Here is a 19,409-nt window from a genome sequence, read left to right on the forward strand (position 1 = left end):
TGGCTCAACATAATTTATTCCATGTTAAAATGTACAGCGTCCTTTGAAGTGACCGACTAGAAGGATAACTGATAAATACAAGTGTATCTCTCACTTGTTTGTGTCCTATTTTATACATGTATCCAGCTTTTTCCTCTCAGTCCTTACAGTCACCATGTACAAGTACAAAGGCTACAAAAAGTAAGCAATATAAACAGACACAAATACTTTTTACATGCGTTTTTTTAAGCTTATGTTGGTCTATTCACACACTACAGTTCTAAATTTTTTTAAAATATAACTTCAATATTCTCTAAAGATAGAAAAATCTACTGATGGAATGCCAATGAATAATTAAAGGTGTTTATCATTGGGCCAACAAAACTGAACAGTTACTCTTAGACAGCACTTTTGTTGCTGGCTGATATTATTTGAAAAAAAAAAGCTACGCTTTATATGAAACTGACAGGTACAAATATTCAGATACGCTGTTAACAGAATGTCTTCATTTGTCCAACAGAATATTTTGCATTTATAAAACAGAAAGCTGCCTCACCGAAGGAAAGAAATTAGTTACAAAAAGAAATGTGTCAATTATACACTAAACATTTTTGCAAGTAACCCTTTCAAAACTGCCAAATGAACACAAGGTCTCGCTTTTACATTTTTTTTACAGTCTCAGAATTAACAAAAATATAGTTTTCATTTTACTTCAAAGCTAGTAAAACCTAATAAAGGCAAAACATAACAAATGGCTTGCTGTTAAACACAACACATATTTGTTTTACTAAAGGGCACACTGTCACAAACAAATTCTCCAATGATGTTCTGCTGCATGCTGAATTAGGCATCAGCGTTGCAAAATCAAATGTACATGTATTGTATAACAACAGAAGTCCAAGGAACAAAAGAATCCCCAGCTCCAGCCCCTGGTGTAGTTTAGCTGTCTGCTATTTGGGCTTTTATCTTCACTATTTTCTAACTTGCAAAATCCTTTCCAAGGGCAAATAGGCACATTTAAAGTTTCTATTGCATGGCTGTACTATCTCAGTTTCCATACTTCTTTCGAAGATGTGCTCTGTTCAAGCCAAACTCAGAAAGGAAAAATACGAATGTACAAAGATGAAAACAATCCTCACCCAACTTGACTTAAAACAAAATAAATAAGGCTTCCTTCTGTCAACAGATTGAATGCAAAGTGCCACTTCTTCAATATAATTTTATCATGACAGCTCAGCCAAACAGCTGATCTTCAAAGTAGATCACCATACACCTGTTTTTTATATGTGGATTTGTTTCCAGGTATGCAGGTTTTCCTTTAGTACCTTATATGCTCGGCGAAATCTACCTTCTCATATAGGAGCCATTCAAAGACTGTTTGGACATGCCAGTGTTCATGTGACTGTAGTGGGCTGGTGGTGTGTACATCATGTTACCATGTGGACTACTTTGCATTGGTTGCTGGGTGTATGGCTGACTTCCCATCATGCTCATTTGCATTTGCATGGGGTACTGGGCAGTTTGATTCATGTAAGCAGGATTTCCATGGTAACCACTGTTCATCATGGATTGCGTCATCCTGTACCCATTCATAGCATTTAATGTATTCATATTCATGTTCATAGAATTGACATTATAAGTTGGTGCTGGCATTAGGCCCATGTTCATGCCCCGCTGCATGGTCAGAGGTCGAGGTGAAGGCTGCATGGCCACAGATGGTGAGGCACGGCTATAGATCTGTTGCTGGTGAGCAGCAACAGGTGGTATAGACACAGACTTGGAACGTATGGCAACATGGCCTTTGGCTGCCATTTGCGTTGGTAATCTTTGGGTATGAGGGATTCCAATATTTGGGGCTGCCATATTGCGCTGTAGTAGTGGTGAAGCCAGATTCATTGGTGGAGGGGTAAGATTAGGTGGGGGTGTCATTGTAGGTTGTGCTTGTACTCCCCCAGATAAGGAATGAGGCGACTGTGGAAGTTGGACAAGGCCTGTGTGTGTAGTGGACAGGGAGACACTAGTTGCATAGGAAGTAACAGCAGCAGAATGATTATAAGGCAATGGATGATCCATGATTGTATTAGTTAGCTGTTGTAGTTTGGCTAGGCTGAAATTGGCAGATGGTTGGGGATAACCCCCTGTTCCAAAGTCACCCTGGCCCATCCTTTCATAGATACTGATGGTTGAGTTCCCAGTTTCTGGAATGTCTGTCATTTGTATTGCTGGTGCGAAACTGGTGGTCATGCTGCATTGTGACAATTGCTGCTGTTGATTGTTGCTGGGAGGTCTTTCAATTATACAATTTTGGGGAGATTTAACACTGCAGTTTGGTGGAGAGTTGATACTATTTTGCTGCATCATACTACAACTACCATTAATGTTAGTCATCTGCTGAGTCACTGCACAACTACTCTGAGTAAGGCTACTGGAAGATATGTTACTGTAAGAGCAACTATTCTGTGTTGAGTTGTTGCCACAAATGCTGCTTCCCATAGTTGAATCATAGCTGCTTGGGTTCTCATAGTTTTCAGTTGTGCTTTCAATGCTGCCTAGGTCACTGAAGCCACTGTCCACAACCTGTTGTGAATGGTCAGAAACTGAAGGAACATCCATCATTGGACTGGTCTCTACATTCTGTAACGATGGAGCAGAAATACCACTCTGATCAGGGCTGATCTGAGTATAATTGTTCTCAATGGGAGGTACACTAGGACTGTTTACAGAACGAACTGACTGGCTCGGATGAGAATGAACAGATGAAAGAGGACTGCTATGGTCTGACTGATGGCAGTCATTCATTTGTGGGCTCTGTTCTGTATGAGTGTAACTCTGCAGGTTCCTACAGGCCTCCATGGTTTCTGCACAGTCCTGGTATGTATTTACTTGCTCATTATTTTCTTGTTCACTATTTTCTTGTGTTAATGATTGAACAGCTTGCACTGTCTCTGTGTCAGGTTCTGCATTTACATTTTCCTCTCTAAATTCTGGGGTCTGCTTGCCATTGTCCTTATGATCCTGATTATTGGTGTGATCTTCATCTGAATCTGGTATATGTTCTGAATTCCTTTCATGATCATTGTTTTGGTCTTCATCAGAATCTGGCACAGGGTCATCAATGTGATCCATCTCATCTTTCTGCTCTGTATTATTGCTTGGAACATTTAACTCTAAGAATGGCTCTTGGCTTAGGGATTCCTCCTTGAATACTTCCTCTGGATTTTCCTTTTCCACCTCAATACACTCCATGTGACTGTCATCTTCATCATCTGCATCATGATCCTCATTTTGATTTGCTTCCTCTTCTTCATCTTCCTCCTCATGTTCATGATTACCAGTTTCATCCTCAGGAACTCCATTAACATGGTCATGCTCTTTTTCAGTTGCTTCTTCTACTGGCTCCTTCTCCTCACTTGATATACAGATAGATTTATCTGGGGATTCTGGCTTTTCCTCATTTTCAAGTTCATCCTCCTCTGTTATTATAGGGGCTACATCATTGTGCTTCTCAACTACAACTTGCTGCTCAATCACTACTTGCCTCTCCTCTGTTGTGACTGGTTGGTCAGGCTCCAGGGGAGTTTCTGGCGGCGTGTATAGGTTGAGTTTAAAACCAGTTTTATTCTCGGCTTTGCGTCTCCATTTAGCTGGACCACGCTTCACTCCTTTGGGCCAACCTTTTTTGCGTTTCACAACTCTTGCTATAGGCTCAGAATCAAGAGAGTTTTCCTCAGTGTTCTCTTTTGAAGAGGTATCAGTATTTGCTTTATCTGGGCAAGAAAAAAAGAAACTTGCTTTAAGTGTTTACTGCTACCCAGGTGAACAACATTGGAGCTTAAAATATCTACAGTTCATGTTAAACTTAAGTTAAAATAAATAATTACTTGTAGAAATAACAAAGACATGCTCAGATATAAGTAAACCATAACTGTTTGTGAAGATTTATGCTTAACTTAATGGAGTAAACATTTAACAAACAGCTCATTGAATTCATTATGCTTCTCCTTTAGCTAAATGATTTCATTAATTAAGTTTAGGAGTAAATTAAGTAAGGCGATCTCTCCATTTGGTCCTCTTGAAAACAATTACCAAGAATCTAGCTTTTTTGGTTATTTAATATGATTTATGGACCACGTCACAAGAGCACCAATACTAGGTTCAGCATCCCCAACTTAGGGCAAGGAAAAAAAACTGGCTGTGGTCCTGCTTCTGGTCATTAGTCACTTCCATTGGAAGTGTGGCGTGAATGTGGGTTAAGACAGGATTTGGTTAGTTGTGATTCCCTCCACTGTGCTTTGTTAGCCTGTTGACAGGTATTGCCTAGGCTCACTTGGGGAAGATATCAGAGGATGCTCTGTGCCCAAGAAATCACAGCTCACCAACAGATCAAAACGTTCATGACAGATGGAGGGAAGGGGAATATGCAAATATAATTATTCTGCCTGGGCTTCCGAAGGTCTTATTTTGCTGAGGTAAATACTTACATATAATTAACAGCACTGTACTATACAATGCAGCTGCAAATTAGTATATTTTGTTAAGTAGGACAAGATAAAAATAGCTCAACACCTAATAGCAGATGTTTGATTTGTTATGTGTAAGATAATGATTCTCCTTTAAGATGTACATGTGGCCAATTATGCAAGCTCTAATGAACATTTTAAAAGCATCCAAGAATATCATCCAACAGGAGTTGACATTTGTACCAATTTCTTTATATAAAAGTCACCATTATTTTGTCTTCTCTGACTAAATAACACTCATGAATTTATTTCTGATACATTTTGATAGCATTTCTTGTGTGCTTCATTCCTTCAACATTCCTTGTTAAAGTTAAGCTATGAATATAATCATTTGGCAAAGGTATGCATTCCTCTATTTTCCTTCCATTCCTCTGGTTTCCAGGGATCCATGCATCTGCTGTGGCTGAGGACAGGGCACAGACAATGTCACTGAGAAGATATTTCAAACTGTATATATTTGGATCTGGACTGGTATATTTATTTTGTCGAAGAAAATACCATTAAAAAAATATATATTTTCTTCACTTTCTCCCACATCATAACAGAAGGTCTCTACTGCCTCTTTAAAACAGCTTGGAACTCAATAATGATAACCCAGAGTGATTCTCCCTTCAATTTTTCCTTTTCTCACTGGGAAAGCACTTTGCCTCTGCTTAGCCTCTTCCCACAGTGGCAAAACTAAGATTTAGAATTCAGGTTGTGAGAGAACCATATAAAAAAGCCTATCATTGTGTGGTGCTCCTCATTTGGCTCCATCATGTACTAGATCTCCAAAAATACCAACACAAAACTGTCAGAGAAATATAAAAGGGAAATATCCAGTAAAAAAAACCCCCAAAAATACTGCATCTAAGATCAATTCTAAAAAAAATGTTTTTGAAGAATGTTCTTAAACAATGTATCTGACTGCATTTCTTGCAGCACTGCACTGTTTTCCAGACCATCATTTTAGCCTTTACAAATGGCATTATTTTTTAAAATTGTAACCACTCAGTTACAATTCAATCATACATGCATTTATACATTGTTAGCACAGTACACACTTTCATACATATCTACATTGTAAGCACAGTGTACATGATCATACATTTATACATGTTAGTACAATGTACATGGTCACACATTTAACACTATTAGCAGTGTGCACTGTCATACATTTATACATTATGAGTACAGTGTACACTGCATTTCATTTATACATTGTTAGTACAGTATACACGTGCATGTTAAGATGCACATAAGTGGGCAGCAAGCCTAACATAATGGTTTGCAGATGGCCAGAGGGGGTTTCTGTCGAGTGGTATTGCTTTGGGGGGTATACTGCTCTGGCATGTATGTTAATGATCATTGGATCTTCTCAATGTCGCTTTAGTTTGTGAATTTCCATGAAAAGGTGCATGTTCCTTATGCATATTGCCTGGGCTTTGGACATCATATTTCATTTCCTGGAGACATTTACCCATATCCAGTTCCAGAAAGACACAGACGGTGTATTTGGTTTGGTTCAAAATGATTGATGTTTAATAATCTTAGATTCCAATAGGGCTAGATTTTTTGTGTACAATCAGAAAATGTGAAAAATTGCACTCACAAACTGTAGTCTCTTCAGCAAGCTGTAGAGGGTTCAAGATAATATTTGTGCTGACAGGAAGGGGTATGCTATGTCCCGAGGTTGATTTTAATTTGATGCAGATGGAAAAAGCAATAGATTATTAATGGTGAAGGATAGCTAGTATATACAGTATGTAGAGATGAATGTTTGCAGGTAGGAGTATGTGTGCACATGCTTAAAGTGTTAGTAAAAAGAGTGTTTTTGATAACATCAAATGTAAGACAACTTTCACTAGCATTGATTTTGATTGGGTTGTTTCCTGATTTACCAGGACCGGCTTGGATGCTGATCTGTAGAATTCCGTATAGAGCTGATTGCTGACATCAGCTAAACAAAGACACCCAAAATAATAGGCTTCTATACAGTTCAAAAACAGAATTGAAAAGTTAGAAGTTAGAATGTCTTGCAAAAGCTTGCTTTAAAACATGAATTAAAAGGGGAGTTCTCCGCTTTCACTTTCCTCTTCAGTTAAGTCCCAAGTGCCAGATACAATCTGACCTTCCCAGCCCTGTCCTGCACTGCCGCAAGCTCCTGAAAAGCTTTTAAATATTTTGATTAATCTAAAGTCTTTATTAATATTCCAATCATGGAGAATTATGTTAACACTTAGTCATGATAGTTTTGTACCTGTGTGCTGTTCTTTCTCAGGAGTTTCATCTGCACTTTTGCAGAGATCGTCTCCCTCATCTGATTGATTCTTCTTTTTTAAGTCCAAGCTGCCACAGCGATGCCTGAAATAATTGTTTACTTCATCATCATATTCATCGTTCTCCTCTTCTTCACAAGTAGGTTCCAAGCAGGGCATTTGACTCTCATTATCAGAGTTCTCAAAGGCTTCATGCAGTACCTCAGTTGTTTCAGAAATAGTCTCAGTGGTAACACTGCTGTTATGTCTCCGGCGCTTGCGGCCCCTCTTCTTTCTGTGTATGAGTGACCTCTGAAAGAGTAAAGTAAATAAACAATGAAAATAATTGAATTTGCTGCATTTTCATGTAGAAAAAAAGCATGGGAAGCAAACACAGGAAACTTCAATGGCTGGAAATTTAACTCCAGGCACATTTTGTGTGGATCAATAATGAGGAAAGTTTAAAATGTACCTGTTCCTGCTGAGAACAAGCCTGGAGCTACTTTAGTTCCCACACCTCATTATAATGTGACTGGCATGTTTCAGACTGAATTGGTTAGCACAGATAAATTGAGTGAGTGGGAAAAACTGTGGAAAACGGAGTTCAATGTGGAGAAGTGTAATATCATCTACTTCGGATCCAAGAAAGACAAAACAAGGTAATTTCTAAATTGTGGAGGAGCAAGAGATTTGGGTGTCCATGTACACAAATCAGTAAAATCTAGTGAACTGTTAGAAAAAGCAATCAAAAGGTAAATGGAATGTTAGGCAGGGGGTGTACAATGGAGGAAAGTATGCTTCAAAACTTTGGTCAGACCTGATCTGAACCAATATGTTAAATTTTGGGCACTGCACCTCAAAAAGGATATCTTGGCCTTAATGGGGATACAGTGCAAATTCACCAGAAAAATGCTAGAGATTAAAGGATTAAATTATGAATAGAAATTGTAGAAACTTGGCTTGTATTCTCTTGAGTATAGGAGATTGAGGAATGATCTAATCGAAGTGTTAAAGCAATAAAAGGATTTTGATAGGGTAGATACAGAGAAAATTCCTTTGGAGTAGAAATTCAGAACAAGAGGGCATAATCTTAACATTAGAGTCACGTCTCATTCAGGAGTAAAATCAGGCAACACTTCTTCAAAGGGTAATGGAAATCTGGAGCTCTCTCTCATAAAAGATCTTGAATCATTTTAAAATTTCATGAGGAATGGATTTTTTGGTAAAGGCATCAGAGGATTCTTCAAAATAACGTCCTTGGATCTTTAATGTCCATCCGTGAGGCAGGTGGGTGGGGCAAATGCAAGAATTCTTCATGTTTTCCAAAATTTAAGTCTGCACATTACATTGTGAATATGTGATGGTTTCTGAAGTACAACTTCTGAGAAAGTGATTTTGTTACTTTGTTTAAAAAAAGCCACATTTTTTGTTGAGGAATGTTAGGCCCAGGCCAGTTGTTGTAAACTAAGAGGAGAAAAATACACCAGAGGGCAGCATTGCATTAGCTTCAGGACAACAAGCAGCATTAAATCAATAATTGACACAATTCAGAGGATATTTCCTAATGAGTTTTAGCAGTCATTGAAATAATGGAATGCAAGGAAACATGCAAATAAAGAACTGGTAAATGGTGGTGGTTTGTAGTTTCTTGTGATTATTCAAAGTATTATGTGGATGGTGTCTAGTTTTTCTTTGTAACACTCCTGTGAAATCTGTATTATTAAGTTAAAGGTGCTATATAAATATGAGTTATTGCTGTAGTAATGATACAATTTGTACACCATCACTTCATGATCTATCCCTCCATTTCCAAGTTTTCTAAATATCTGTACAATGTAAAAAGTGGCTTCTTCAGAAATATTGGGCAGAATTTAGCCCTCAATGGGTGGGTGGGCCCCACCGGCTCAGCAGCAGGCGGGCAGCCAAACTCCGCCGCTGAAATGGGCCCCGCTGCCATTTTGAGTGGGCGGGCCAATTAAGGCCCACCCAGCGGGGTCCCGACGGGAAGCGCTATGAGCTTCCTGTGCTAGGGGTTGGGGGTGGGGGGGGCGGTGGGGAGAAGGATTCCCCAACTGTCAAAGAGTGCACTGCTCCCTGAGACTAAGTGCTGTCTCAGAGAGAACGCTGAAAGTTTAATAAACTTAAAAAATAGGAAAACAAATAAATTATTAACATGTCCCCCTCATGTGACAATGTCACACAGGATGGCACATGTTAATAAATATCACATAAAGTTTATTAAAGTTTTAAAAACAGACATGAAACCTCATCCCGCTAGTGGATGAGGTTTCATGTTTTTTCAGAAGCCCGCTGGGGCTCCTGGCCTACCCGCCAGCCTTAAGGTTGGACGGGCAGGGCCTTTAATTGGCTTAATTATCCTGTCAATGGCCTCAATTGGCCATTGACAGGTTGGCGGGCGGACAGCTGATTTCGCTGTCTGCCCACCTTCCTGAATATTTAAATGACGCAGGATGACGTCAGGGGATCCTCCCGACATCATCTCGCATCATTTTTGTGTCGGCAAGTGGGCCCTACCCACAACGACGGAAAAATTCTGGCCATTATTTTACATTTGAGGTTCAATTACAATTCTATTTTCTGAAACCACCTGCAAAAGTAAAATTCATTTAATTTTTAATGGAAACATGCCCTAGTAAAATATTTTAAAATTCATTTCCAGTTTTGAAAAAGGAGAATGAATTCAGGATCGAAGGCACTTTGATATGGCCTCAAATAGGAACATTGGAACTATTCAACTCTTTTGAAACCAGAAAGTGACTCTGAAAAATGTCTCAAAGTGCTTCACATACAAATAATTACTTTGATGTGCAGAAACTGTTGTTTTCAGTGAATACAGTTGTCATTTGACAGACCAGTAAGCTTGCATAAACAGCAGTAAGATAAGTTTGCAATTAATGCAATTTTGGTATTCCTAGTGCAGTGCACAATATTGGTCAGGAGACCAGGAGAACTCCTTGTTCTGAGATTAGTGTTGTGTGATCTATAATATCGATCTGAACAGGTCTTAATTTAACCAATCTACTAAAGGATGACACCTCTGATGGTGCACTGGAGCACTTGCCAGAGTGCATGTTCAAATTCACCCCCTTCTCATTCATGACATGAAAATACCAAAAGTGCCATGTTAGCACTTTTGATTGAGACTTTTAAAACATTATTTGGTTGACATCAATTTATTTGAGCAGTTTTCACTCTTAAAATCAACATTCTGACAGGTACAATAAAGTTCAATTCAATTTAGATCAATGGAAGACTAGCTTCTCCATTTTAACCCACCTTCCTCTTAGCTCCTCTTAACAGTGACTTTGCTGTGCCTGGTGATAAGCTGGGTTGGGAATCATCATTCTCATCCTCATTCTCTTCTTCACTGATTTCATTTGTATGCTCCATTATTGATTCACTATTGGCTGGTAGACACTCAGATTGCAGTAATCTATTTTTACATCCTGCATTAGTAACTGAATGCATGCTAGCCTGCATTTCAGCATATTGCTCTTGTTCTTTTTCCCAACAGCTAGCTTGCTCCATCAGTTGCTCAGCCTAAAATTGGAAGTAGGCAAACACAATGTAAATTCAGCAATTATTAAATTACATCAATCATTTATAAATTAATAGTTCAGTCAAAAACGATTATTTACCATCTAATGAAATTGTTCCAAGCTGAATCAAGTAGTTTGTTCATAATAGCATGCGACCCAAGAACTTTTCATGGAGCATTTAGAATTATTCATTACAAAGTGAATTGTTTTAGGTTGGTTTGCATTGCAATATATGTTCATTAACATGGACCAATCTCGTAGGACTCCCCAAACACATTCAGTTAAAAGCAGTTTGTCATTCTGCTTTTCATGGCTCAAGTAAGTACAGGCACATTACTGAGGGAGACAGAAGGCTGTTGGTTTGAACTGCACTCCAGAGATTTGAACATATAAACTCAGTTGATAAAAAAACAAATGCAATACTGAGGCAGTGCCTCACTTTTAGAGGTGTCATCTCTGAAATGAATGTTGACAGGTATTCATGCCTCTCAGGTGAATATTAAAGATCCTATAGTATTATTCGATGAAGTGTTTCCTGTGTCCTGGCTAACACTTATCCCCTAATCAACTAAAACAGATTATCTGATCATTTATCTCACTGATATTTGTGGCAGCTTGCTGCATGGAAATGAGCTGCTATATTTCTCAACATGCCAAAAGCGACTTTAAAAATACACCATTAGCTTTGAAGTGCTTTGGAATGTTGTGAAACTTTCTTTAAACTTAAATTGCCAATGGACTGTTGGGTGAAATTTAGTTTTAATATCACATTCTAAGGAATGTGTCATGGGCACTTGAGCTTATTAGTAGCCCAATTTTAATTCAAGGTGAACATTTCTGTCTTAATTTCTGGAGAGTTCAAATAGCTAAAATTTGAAACAGAAGCTGCTCTTCTCACTACATACAAAATGATGGACCAGAGCCACTGAACTAAATGAACAAAGCTATTGTTGTCCAAAAGTTAGCTGATATATAATTAGGATGTTTATACATACAGCATTCATCAGATTTATAAGTGAAAATAGTTTGCTGGAAATAGCAGACAAGAAACAGAACTTTTCTAGACTATTTATCCCATTATCTGGAGGTTTGAGGAAGCTTTACATTTTGTTTCCTTGGCTGCTTTAAAGAAAAATCTTTACATCAAAGAGAATCCAGAGAATAAGTATCCCATTTCTGAATGTTAGTTTTTAATTCTACTGAATTCTGGGTAACTGAAATTCACATTTTCTAACATCTCATCTTGAATGATAAATGTTGAGAATGATTATTTTTCATCAGTTAATGACTGCAGGATCATGTAATCCATTTAGGGAAGTTGTTCATTTCCTTAAGATTGTAAGTATACTGTCTCCAATATGTCTAAGAGAATATTAACCCTTTATGGACAGTGGGCCGTTCCCAAATGGGCAGACAACCACACTTGGATGGGTTTAAAAGAAAGTGCATAAATAGTATCGCTAACAAGACACTGCAAACATGGTAGGGGAAGGATTAAAATTATTTGATCCTGTGTAGAAGCCAGCAGTTTTTTTTTTATTTAAAGCATGAAAAGCAGCAAATATATTGTTATCATATATAAAAGATCAAAATACATCTATAAACTCCTTAGCAAGGCTCAATGAAATCTACTCATCATTTTTTCATTCTTGCCTTCAGGAAATTATCTAATATCTCAAGAGTGTTTTACAATGAGGAAAGATGGGCACTAAACATTCATATACTGGCCACTTCACCTGCTGCAAGTGGAAATGAAACTGTTGTAGGGGAAAAAAATTAAAGCAAAAGTCTTGAAATGCAAAAAAATCAAGCTGAAACAGCAAAAAATTGTAACACCATGAAAATACAAGAGAAAGCAATATAATGAGAAAAAAAAGCAAACTTTTGGCCCAACATGAAAAAGTACCATCCACTGTTAAAAGCCAGTTCACCAAGACAAACTTGCAACTGTTTTATATGGGCAAGCAGCAATATGGGAAACAAAGTCCCTTCCAAATCATAAGAATCAGCATGAAACCCATTATCAAGCATTTAAATGCTATTTGAAGAGGTCTTGGTTATCAGCTCGGTCTCTATATTGGATGTGAATATCGCAATGTCAGATTCCCTGCTTAAACTATAAAGCTCTCTGTACAGTAGATTAGTCCTGAAATACTGATACAATTTTGTGAGTTGCTAGTGTGTAATAACTTCTTAATACCTCTTTGAAATGCTTTCTTCTACCAAGAATGTGGAGTGGGAGGAGGAAGAGCATTAATGATCACTACTAGACTAAAAAAAGTATTGTTTCACCTACAAGCTATCTCAAAATCCGAGATAAACTTAAAGGATTTTTAGACAGAGGGGATCACACCTTACTACAGAAAAATATAAAGATACTACATATTGGAACTAAAAATAGGAGCTACGTATACTCCATGGTTCCATATAATGGAGAAGTTGAGACCTAGGACGTTGTCATTAAGAGATTAATGTCTATAATTTCATTGGAAATTAATTTTTAAAAATAGAATTTAGTGGTGTCTGAGACTGTGTGTGCGCACGTGCGCGTGTGTCTTAAATAGATTAAAGCCAGCTGGTCTACAGGTTATGATGTATAGAAAGTAGACTTGAAATGGTAACAGATAAACAGGGGGAAGTTTAGAAACATAGGGGTCAAGGGGGCAATTTGCATTTTAAAATAAAGCATTCAAAAGAATGGGTGAAATCTTGCAGCTAGCTAGAAGATGCCAAGCAATGTGTTTATTTTTTTCAGATTACTAATAAAATTGGTGAAATCAAAGGATGTATTGATAGAAGAGATAAAATTAAAAGCCAAGTGATACAATTGGAAATTTACATTCAAAGAGAAAGATATGCATAAAGGAGAAAGGAGATTGTGTGTAAGGCAGGGGCATTTTAAGATCCACAAGTGTGAGAAGCCTCCAGCCTGTAAACCTCAAGTCTGTCTGCAAGGACCCAGGGCTGAAAGAAACTCAGTTGAATGCGACTGTCCAGAGTGTGCTGTGCCAGGTGTCTCTTTAAATCATTGAGTTTTACTGTTGCCTTAACTGAAGTATAACTGAGAGTCAGATTAATTAGGGAATTTTTGTAGTTATTATAATAGTAATTTTGTAAACATATCTTGTGCTTTCTTGTATTAATAAACGTGTAATTTAGTTTTATAAAAAAAAACCGTCGAGACTTGGTGGTCTTATTACTACTGAACTCAAAGCCTGCATCTCGAAACATACAAATTGCAAAAATGGGTTATGGTAGTTGTTTCAAGTTTCCCTTTGGGATTTGAGCAACTCAGCCTTTACCATCATAATGTGTCATAAGAGAGTTAGCTGAATATTGGTTCACTGACCCCTAAACAGTGCCAGGAAGCAATTAGTAACAGAAACAGGATGCTACATCAGTTGGAATTTAAAATATGTGAAAGCTGTGCCAAAACTGCATAGTGCTCGGGCCAAGTACACAGGAGTATTGCATATTAAAGGACCATCCTCAGGAACAGTGAAAAAGATGCTGATCCCCAAAGCTTGTGAAAAGAGCTGTGAGGAGTTATTTGTTACAAGTTAAGTTACAGCTTAAGTTACAGGTTTATGGTCCTAAAAAAAGGTTTCACAAAGACCCTAGAAGTATATAAGACATATAACAGGACAGAAAAAGTGAATCTAAAATAATGCTTTATTAATTGCTTTCAGCAATGCTGGGTAAGCCAGACAAATAGGCAAAGGCTGAGTGTTGTGAAAGGCGAATTTAGGATAGGTGTCAGTGTTAAGTTCTGAGTGTTTCCCCAACAGTTTTGTCTTGTTCATAGCTAGACAGCAATTTTCTTAAGCAGAATAATACTCATTTGAAATGAAACATGCAAACATTTACATACTGTGTATGGGTTAGCATGTTTACCCTTAATTGCTTATATTGTTCACTTGAGAATACATAAAATGCATACATGTTATCTCTCACCTTGCGAAGGCAAATCTTGTGTACCAATAGACCACATGTACAGGCTAAAAGACCTTGTCAGATTTATTTGCAGATTAAATAGTACACAAAAGTCTAAAGACACAACAAAATACTTCACAGTTAAAAATACAATAAAACTAGAGTCAATCCATAAGGAGCCTTTAGAATAAAAAAATCATGCAAAGCCTGACAGCCAACAGGAAATTTTGATAAAACAATCAGTTTTGTCTGTTCATGGGCTTTCAAGATGAGATGTCACATATGGATGTCATGAATTCTAATTCGTCAATGGCGCTTGGATATCTTTGCCAGAATTAAGGCTTAGCAGCTGAGCCGTGATTTATGTCATGGGATTTCTTTCATGTTATACCCGTTTCTTTTCAAGTAAACAAATTGAGTAATTAACAGATCTGTCACTTCGTGAGGTGAGGCCTTAATGTCTGGATATTGTCATTGCCCAGATGACATTTTGCTCTATAATGGATTCCCCTAATGGCTCAGTATTCTGACAGAACAGAATAGTCTACTATGTCACCATCATTCTGCATATATTAAGTGTTTCAAAAAAGCAATTTCAGCTATCAAAGCACTTTCAGCTTGACTGGTTTTTGAACAAAGAATTTGCTGGGTTTCCACAGACAGTGCCTACAATCCTATATTTTCAGTTGTGATCAGGAAAAACAGCTTCTATCTCAACTCTAGCTATCTTAAGAACTGTATGAAATAAGGACAGTAATATCCTATTGTTGGTCACAATAGTATGTATTTACATAGAGGGTGTTCAACAGCTGGAATCATCACTCAGGGTGGATAATATTCAGCCAGGTGCTATAATGGAAAGATAATGCTGCTGTTGTTGAACAGATCAAATTGACTCAAGCTCCTTCATGTGTACCAATCTTTGTGATTGTTTGTCTCAGTGAGGCAAGGCCACGGATTTGTGGTTTTTATAGAAAAATGAACTAAATCAATTAATAAAACATCAGTAAACAATCCAATATATGAAATTTGACTTTTTCAATCACCATAAACCAATAGCCTTAATTATAAACAGACAGAATTGCAGAATCTTATCGCAAAACATCAACAAAAATCCTTGAATCTCATAATAAAAATGAAATTTTGAGTTATTGTCACCATAAATCACAAGTTTGCCTTCACTCTTCCTATTGTCTAGTATAACAATACATTTTATTCATCTGGGTCAAATTAGGGATCTGCATAACATGTCTGTTTAGACAGTGTGTGGGTGCATCTCTGTATTCTGTGAGTTTACAATGTGTCTTCGAAAATTCTGGCATTCGTTCTTGCTATCCAGCAGTTAGTGTACAATGAACAACAACTTGCATTCAAGTAACAAAACATCCTAAGGTGCTTCACAGAAGTGATATCCATCAAAATTTGACACTAAGCTATTTAAAGATATCTTAGGTAGATGACCAATAGCTTGGCCAAAGAGGTGGGTTTTAAGAAGTATCGTAAAGAAGGGAAAAGGAAGAGAGATATAGGGAATCCCAGAACCTAGAACTCAGCAAGCTGAAGTCATGGCCACCAATAGTGGAGTGATTAAACACTAAAATAAAAACAAAATACTGTGGATGCTAGAAATCTGAAATAAAAACAGATAATGCTGGAAAAATTCAGCAGGTCTGGCAGCATTTGTGAAGAGAAAAACAGTGTTAACATTGAGTCTGTTTGACTCAAAAAATAGTCATAAGACTCTTCTGGAGAAGTCATACAGACTTGAAACGTTAACTCTGTTTCTCTCCCCACAGATGCTGTCAGACCTGAGTTTTTCCAGCATTTTCTGTTTTTATTATAGTGGAGTGATTAAAATCAGGAATGCTGAAGAAACAAGAATTGGAGGAGTACAGGTATGGGGGGGGGGGGGGTGCGCGCGGAGGAGGAGGATTGTAGAACTCAAGAAGATTATAGAGATAGGCAGAGATAAGACCAGAGAGGAAGTTGAAACTAAACATGAAAATTTTAAAATCAAGGCACTGCTTGACCTGGAACAATTACATAATAGACAGGTTGCAGGGCAGGGTTTGATATTCCTTCATTCACATATTGGGAAGAATTGCTGCACCAGTTAGTTGCACCACTCTTACACCAATATAATATAATTTGTGCCCATTGGTGATCTGGAGAGGTATTTAAACAGGGGTATCCTGGCTCAGTTTGTTTGCATATCCATAGGAGCTGTAAGTCTTGTGCGAAATGAGTGCAATCTGCTGGAATTAGAGTGCAATAGCAGATCAGGGTAGGAGGAAGTTAAATATCAGTGTTTGAATCATAAACTGTCAACTGGAGAGCTAATCTATTGACAAATAACCTCTGAAGAAATGGACATATTTGTTCTACCAGACATACTTGCTCAACATTTTATTAATAGTTGCCTTAAGAGGGGTGAATTCAAAAATCTTACAGCTGACTGTATGTTTCCAATTCAGCAACACTATAACAACAACTTGCATTTATGTAGCACCTTTAATGTCATAAAACATCCCAAGGCACTTTACAGGAGTGTTATATAACATCTGCTACCAGGCCATGTAAGCAGATATTTGACCAAACTTTTGGTCACCTGGTCTGGGGTAAATTTTAAAGGAGGAAGAAAGAGAGGTGGAGGGTTTTAGGGAGGAAATTTCAGAGCTTAGGGACTATGCAGCTGAAGACATGGCCATCGCATTGATCTCTTGAGCATTCCTGATTTTAGAATTGGCGGATATAGAAATCTTTGCCGGGGGTGGGGGGGGGAAATTATAGGAGATTACAGAAAAAGGAAGGGGCAAGGGCATGGGGGAATTTGAAAGCAAGGATAAGGACTTTAAAATCAAAGTATTGCTTGACTGGGATCATTTTAAAAATTCTTTCATGAGTGTGGGCATCACTGGCAAAACCAGCATTTGTTGCCCATCCCTAATTGCCTTCAGAAGGTGGCAGTGAGCCTTGTTCTTGAACCGCTGCAGGCCATGTAGTGTAGGTACACCTGTGCTGTTAGGAAGGGAGTTCCAAGATTTTGATCCAGCAACAATGAAGGAACAGTGATATAGTCCTAAGTCAGGGTGGTGTGCGGCTTCGAGGGGAACTTGCAGGTAGTGGTGCTCCCATGCATCTGCTGCCCTTGTCCTTGTGGGTGGTAGATGTTGTGGGGTTGGAAGATGCTGTTGAAGGAACCTTAGTGAGTTGCTGCAGTGCATCTTGTACATGAGACACGCTGCTGCCACTGTGCATTGGCGGTGGAGGGAGTGAATGTTGAAGGTGGTAGATGGGGTGCCAAACAAGCTTTGTCCTGTAAGGTGTCAAGCATCACCAAGGCTCCTTAGGCAGCACCTTCCAAACCCATAACCACTGCCATCTAGGACAAGGGCAGGGATACTTGGGAACATCATCTCCTGGAAGTTCTCCTCCAAGCCACTCACCATTCTAACTCAGAAATATACTGCCGTTCCTTCACTGTCACTCGGTCAAAATCCTGGATCTCCCTCCCAAACAACACTGTGGGTGTACCTACACCACATGGACTGCAGCGGTTCAAGAAGGCAGTTCACCTTCTCAAGGGCAATTAGGGGTGGGTAATAAATGCTGACCTAGCCATTGACGCCCACATACCGTAAACGAATACTCAAAAACTTCATGAGTGTCGTTGGAGCCGCATACATCCAGCCAGGTGGAGAGTATTTCATCACACTCCTGACTTAAGCCATGCAGATAGTGGACAGACTTTGGGGAGTCAGGTGGTGTGTTACTCACTGCAAATTATGTGGCTGGTCCAGTTCTGTTTCTGGTCAATGGTAACCATCCCCATGACACTGATAGTATGGGATTCAACAATGGTAACACCATTGAATGACAAGGGAGATAGAGTCAGAGGTCTACAGCACAGAAAAAGGCCCTTCGGCCCATCGAGTCTGCACCGGTCAGACAAGTACCTAATTATTCTAATCCCATTTTCCAGCACTAGGCCCATAGCCTTGTATACCATGGCATCACAAACGCACATCCAAATACTTCTTAAATGTTGAGGATTTCTGCCTCTACCACGCTTTCAAGCAGTGAATTCCAGATTCCCACCACCCTCTGGGTGAAAAACTTCTTTCTCACATCCCCCCTAAACATCCTGCCCCTTACCTTAAATCTATGCCCCCTGGTTATTGATCCCTCCACCAAGGGGAAAAGTTCCTTCCTGTCAACCCTATCTATGCCCCTCATAATTTTATACACCTCAATCCTGTCCCCCCTCAATCTCCTCTGCTCCAAGCAAAATAACCCCAGTCTATCCAATCTCTCCTCATAACTAAAACTCTCCAGCCCAGGCAACATCCTGGTAAATCTCCTCTGCACTCTCTCCAGTGCAATCATATCCCTCCTATAATGCAGATTCCAGAACTGCACACAATGCTCCAGCTAACCAGCGTTTTATACAGTTTCAGCATAAATTCCCTGCTCTTATATTCTATGCCTTGGCTAATAAAGGCAAGTATCTCAAATGCCTTCTTAAGCACCTTATCTATCTGTCCCGCTACCTTAAAGGACTGGTGGACACGCACACCAAGGTCCCTCTGATCCTTGGTACTTCCAAGGGTCCTACCATTCATCGTATATTCCCGTGCCTTGTTTGTCCTGCCCAAGTGCATCACCTCACACTTATCTGGATTAAATTCAATTTGTCACCAATCAGCCCATCTGACCTGCCTGTCTATATCCTCCTGTAATCTAAGGCTGTCCTCCTCACTATTTACCACCCCACTAATTTTCGTGTTATCCGTGCACTTATTAATCAACCCTCCTACATTCAAATCTAAATTGTTTATATATACAACAAACAACAAGGGACCCAACACCGAGCTCTGTGGAAACCCCATTGGACACAGGCATCCTGTCACAAAAACACCCCTTGACCATCACCCTCTGCTCCCTCTCACTCAGCCAATTCTGGATCCAATTTGCCAAACTGCCCTGGATCCCATGGGCTCTTACCTTCGTTATCAGTCTCCCATGCGGGACCTTATCAAAAGCCTCGCTGAAGTCTAAGCAGACTACGTCAAACACATTGCCCTCATCTACATACCTGGTCACCTCTTTGAAAAATTCAATCAAATTGGTCAGAAATGACCTCTCCTTAACAAAACCATGCTGACTGTCCTTGATTAATC

The 19,409-nt window shown here is 38.8% G+C and overlaps 1 protein-coding gene across 2 annotated transcripts in view; it reads right to left on the minus strand.

The window, feature by feature from the left end:
* kat6b (K(lysine) acetyltransferase 6B) overlaps nucleotides 1–19,409 on the minus strand; it is a 170,908-nt gene continuing 151,499 nt past the window's right edge. For both annotated transcript variants that reach the window (XM_041176216.1, XM_041176217.1), the window contains exons 15-17: nucleotides 10,034–10,297; nucleotides 6,739–7,048; nucleotides 1–3,746 (exon numbers count right to left, since the gene is read on the minus strand). In XM_041176216.1, the coding sequence (XP_041032150.1) occupies nucleotides 1,324–3,746; nucleotides 6,739–7,048; nucleotides 10,034–10,297 (2,997 nt within the window). In that variant the 3' untranslated portion in view covers nucleotides 1–1,323. The remainder of the gene's footprint in view (nucleotides 3,747–6,738; nucleotides 7,049–10,033; nucleotides 10,298–19,409) is intronic.

Source organism: Carcharodon carcharias, chromosome 28 (assembly GCF_017639515.1).
Source record: "Carcharodon carcharias isolate sCarCar2 chromosome 28, sCarCar2.pri, whole genome shotgun sequence".
NCBI lineage: Eukaryota > Metazoa > Chordata > Chondrichthyes > Lamniformes > Lamnidae > Carcharodon > Carcharodon carcharias.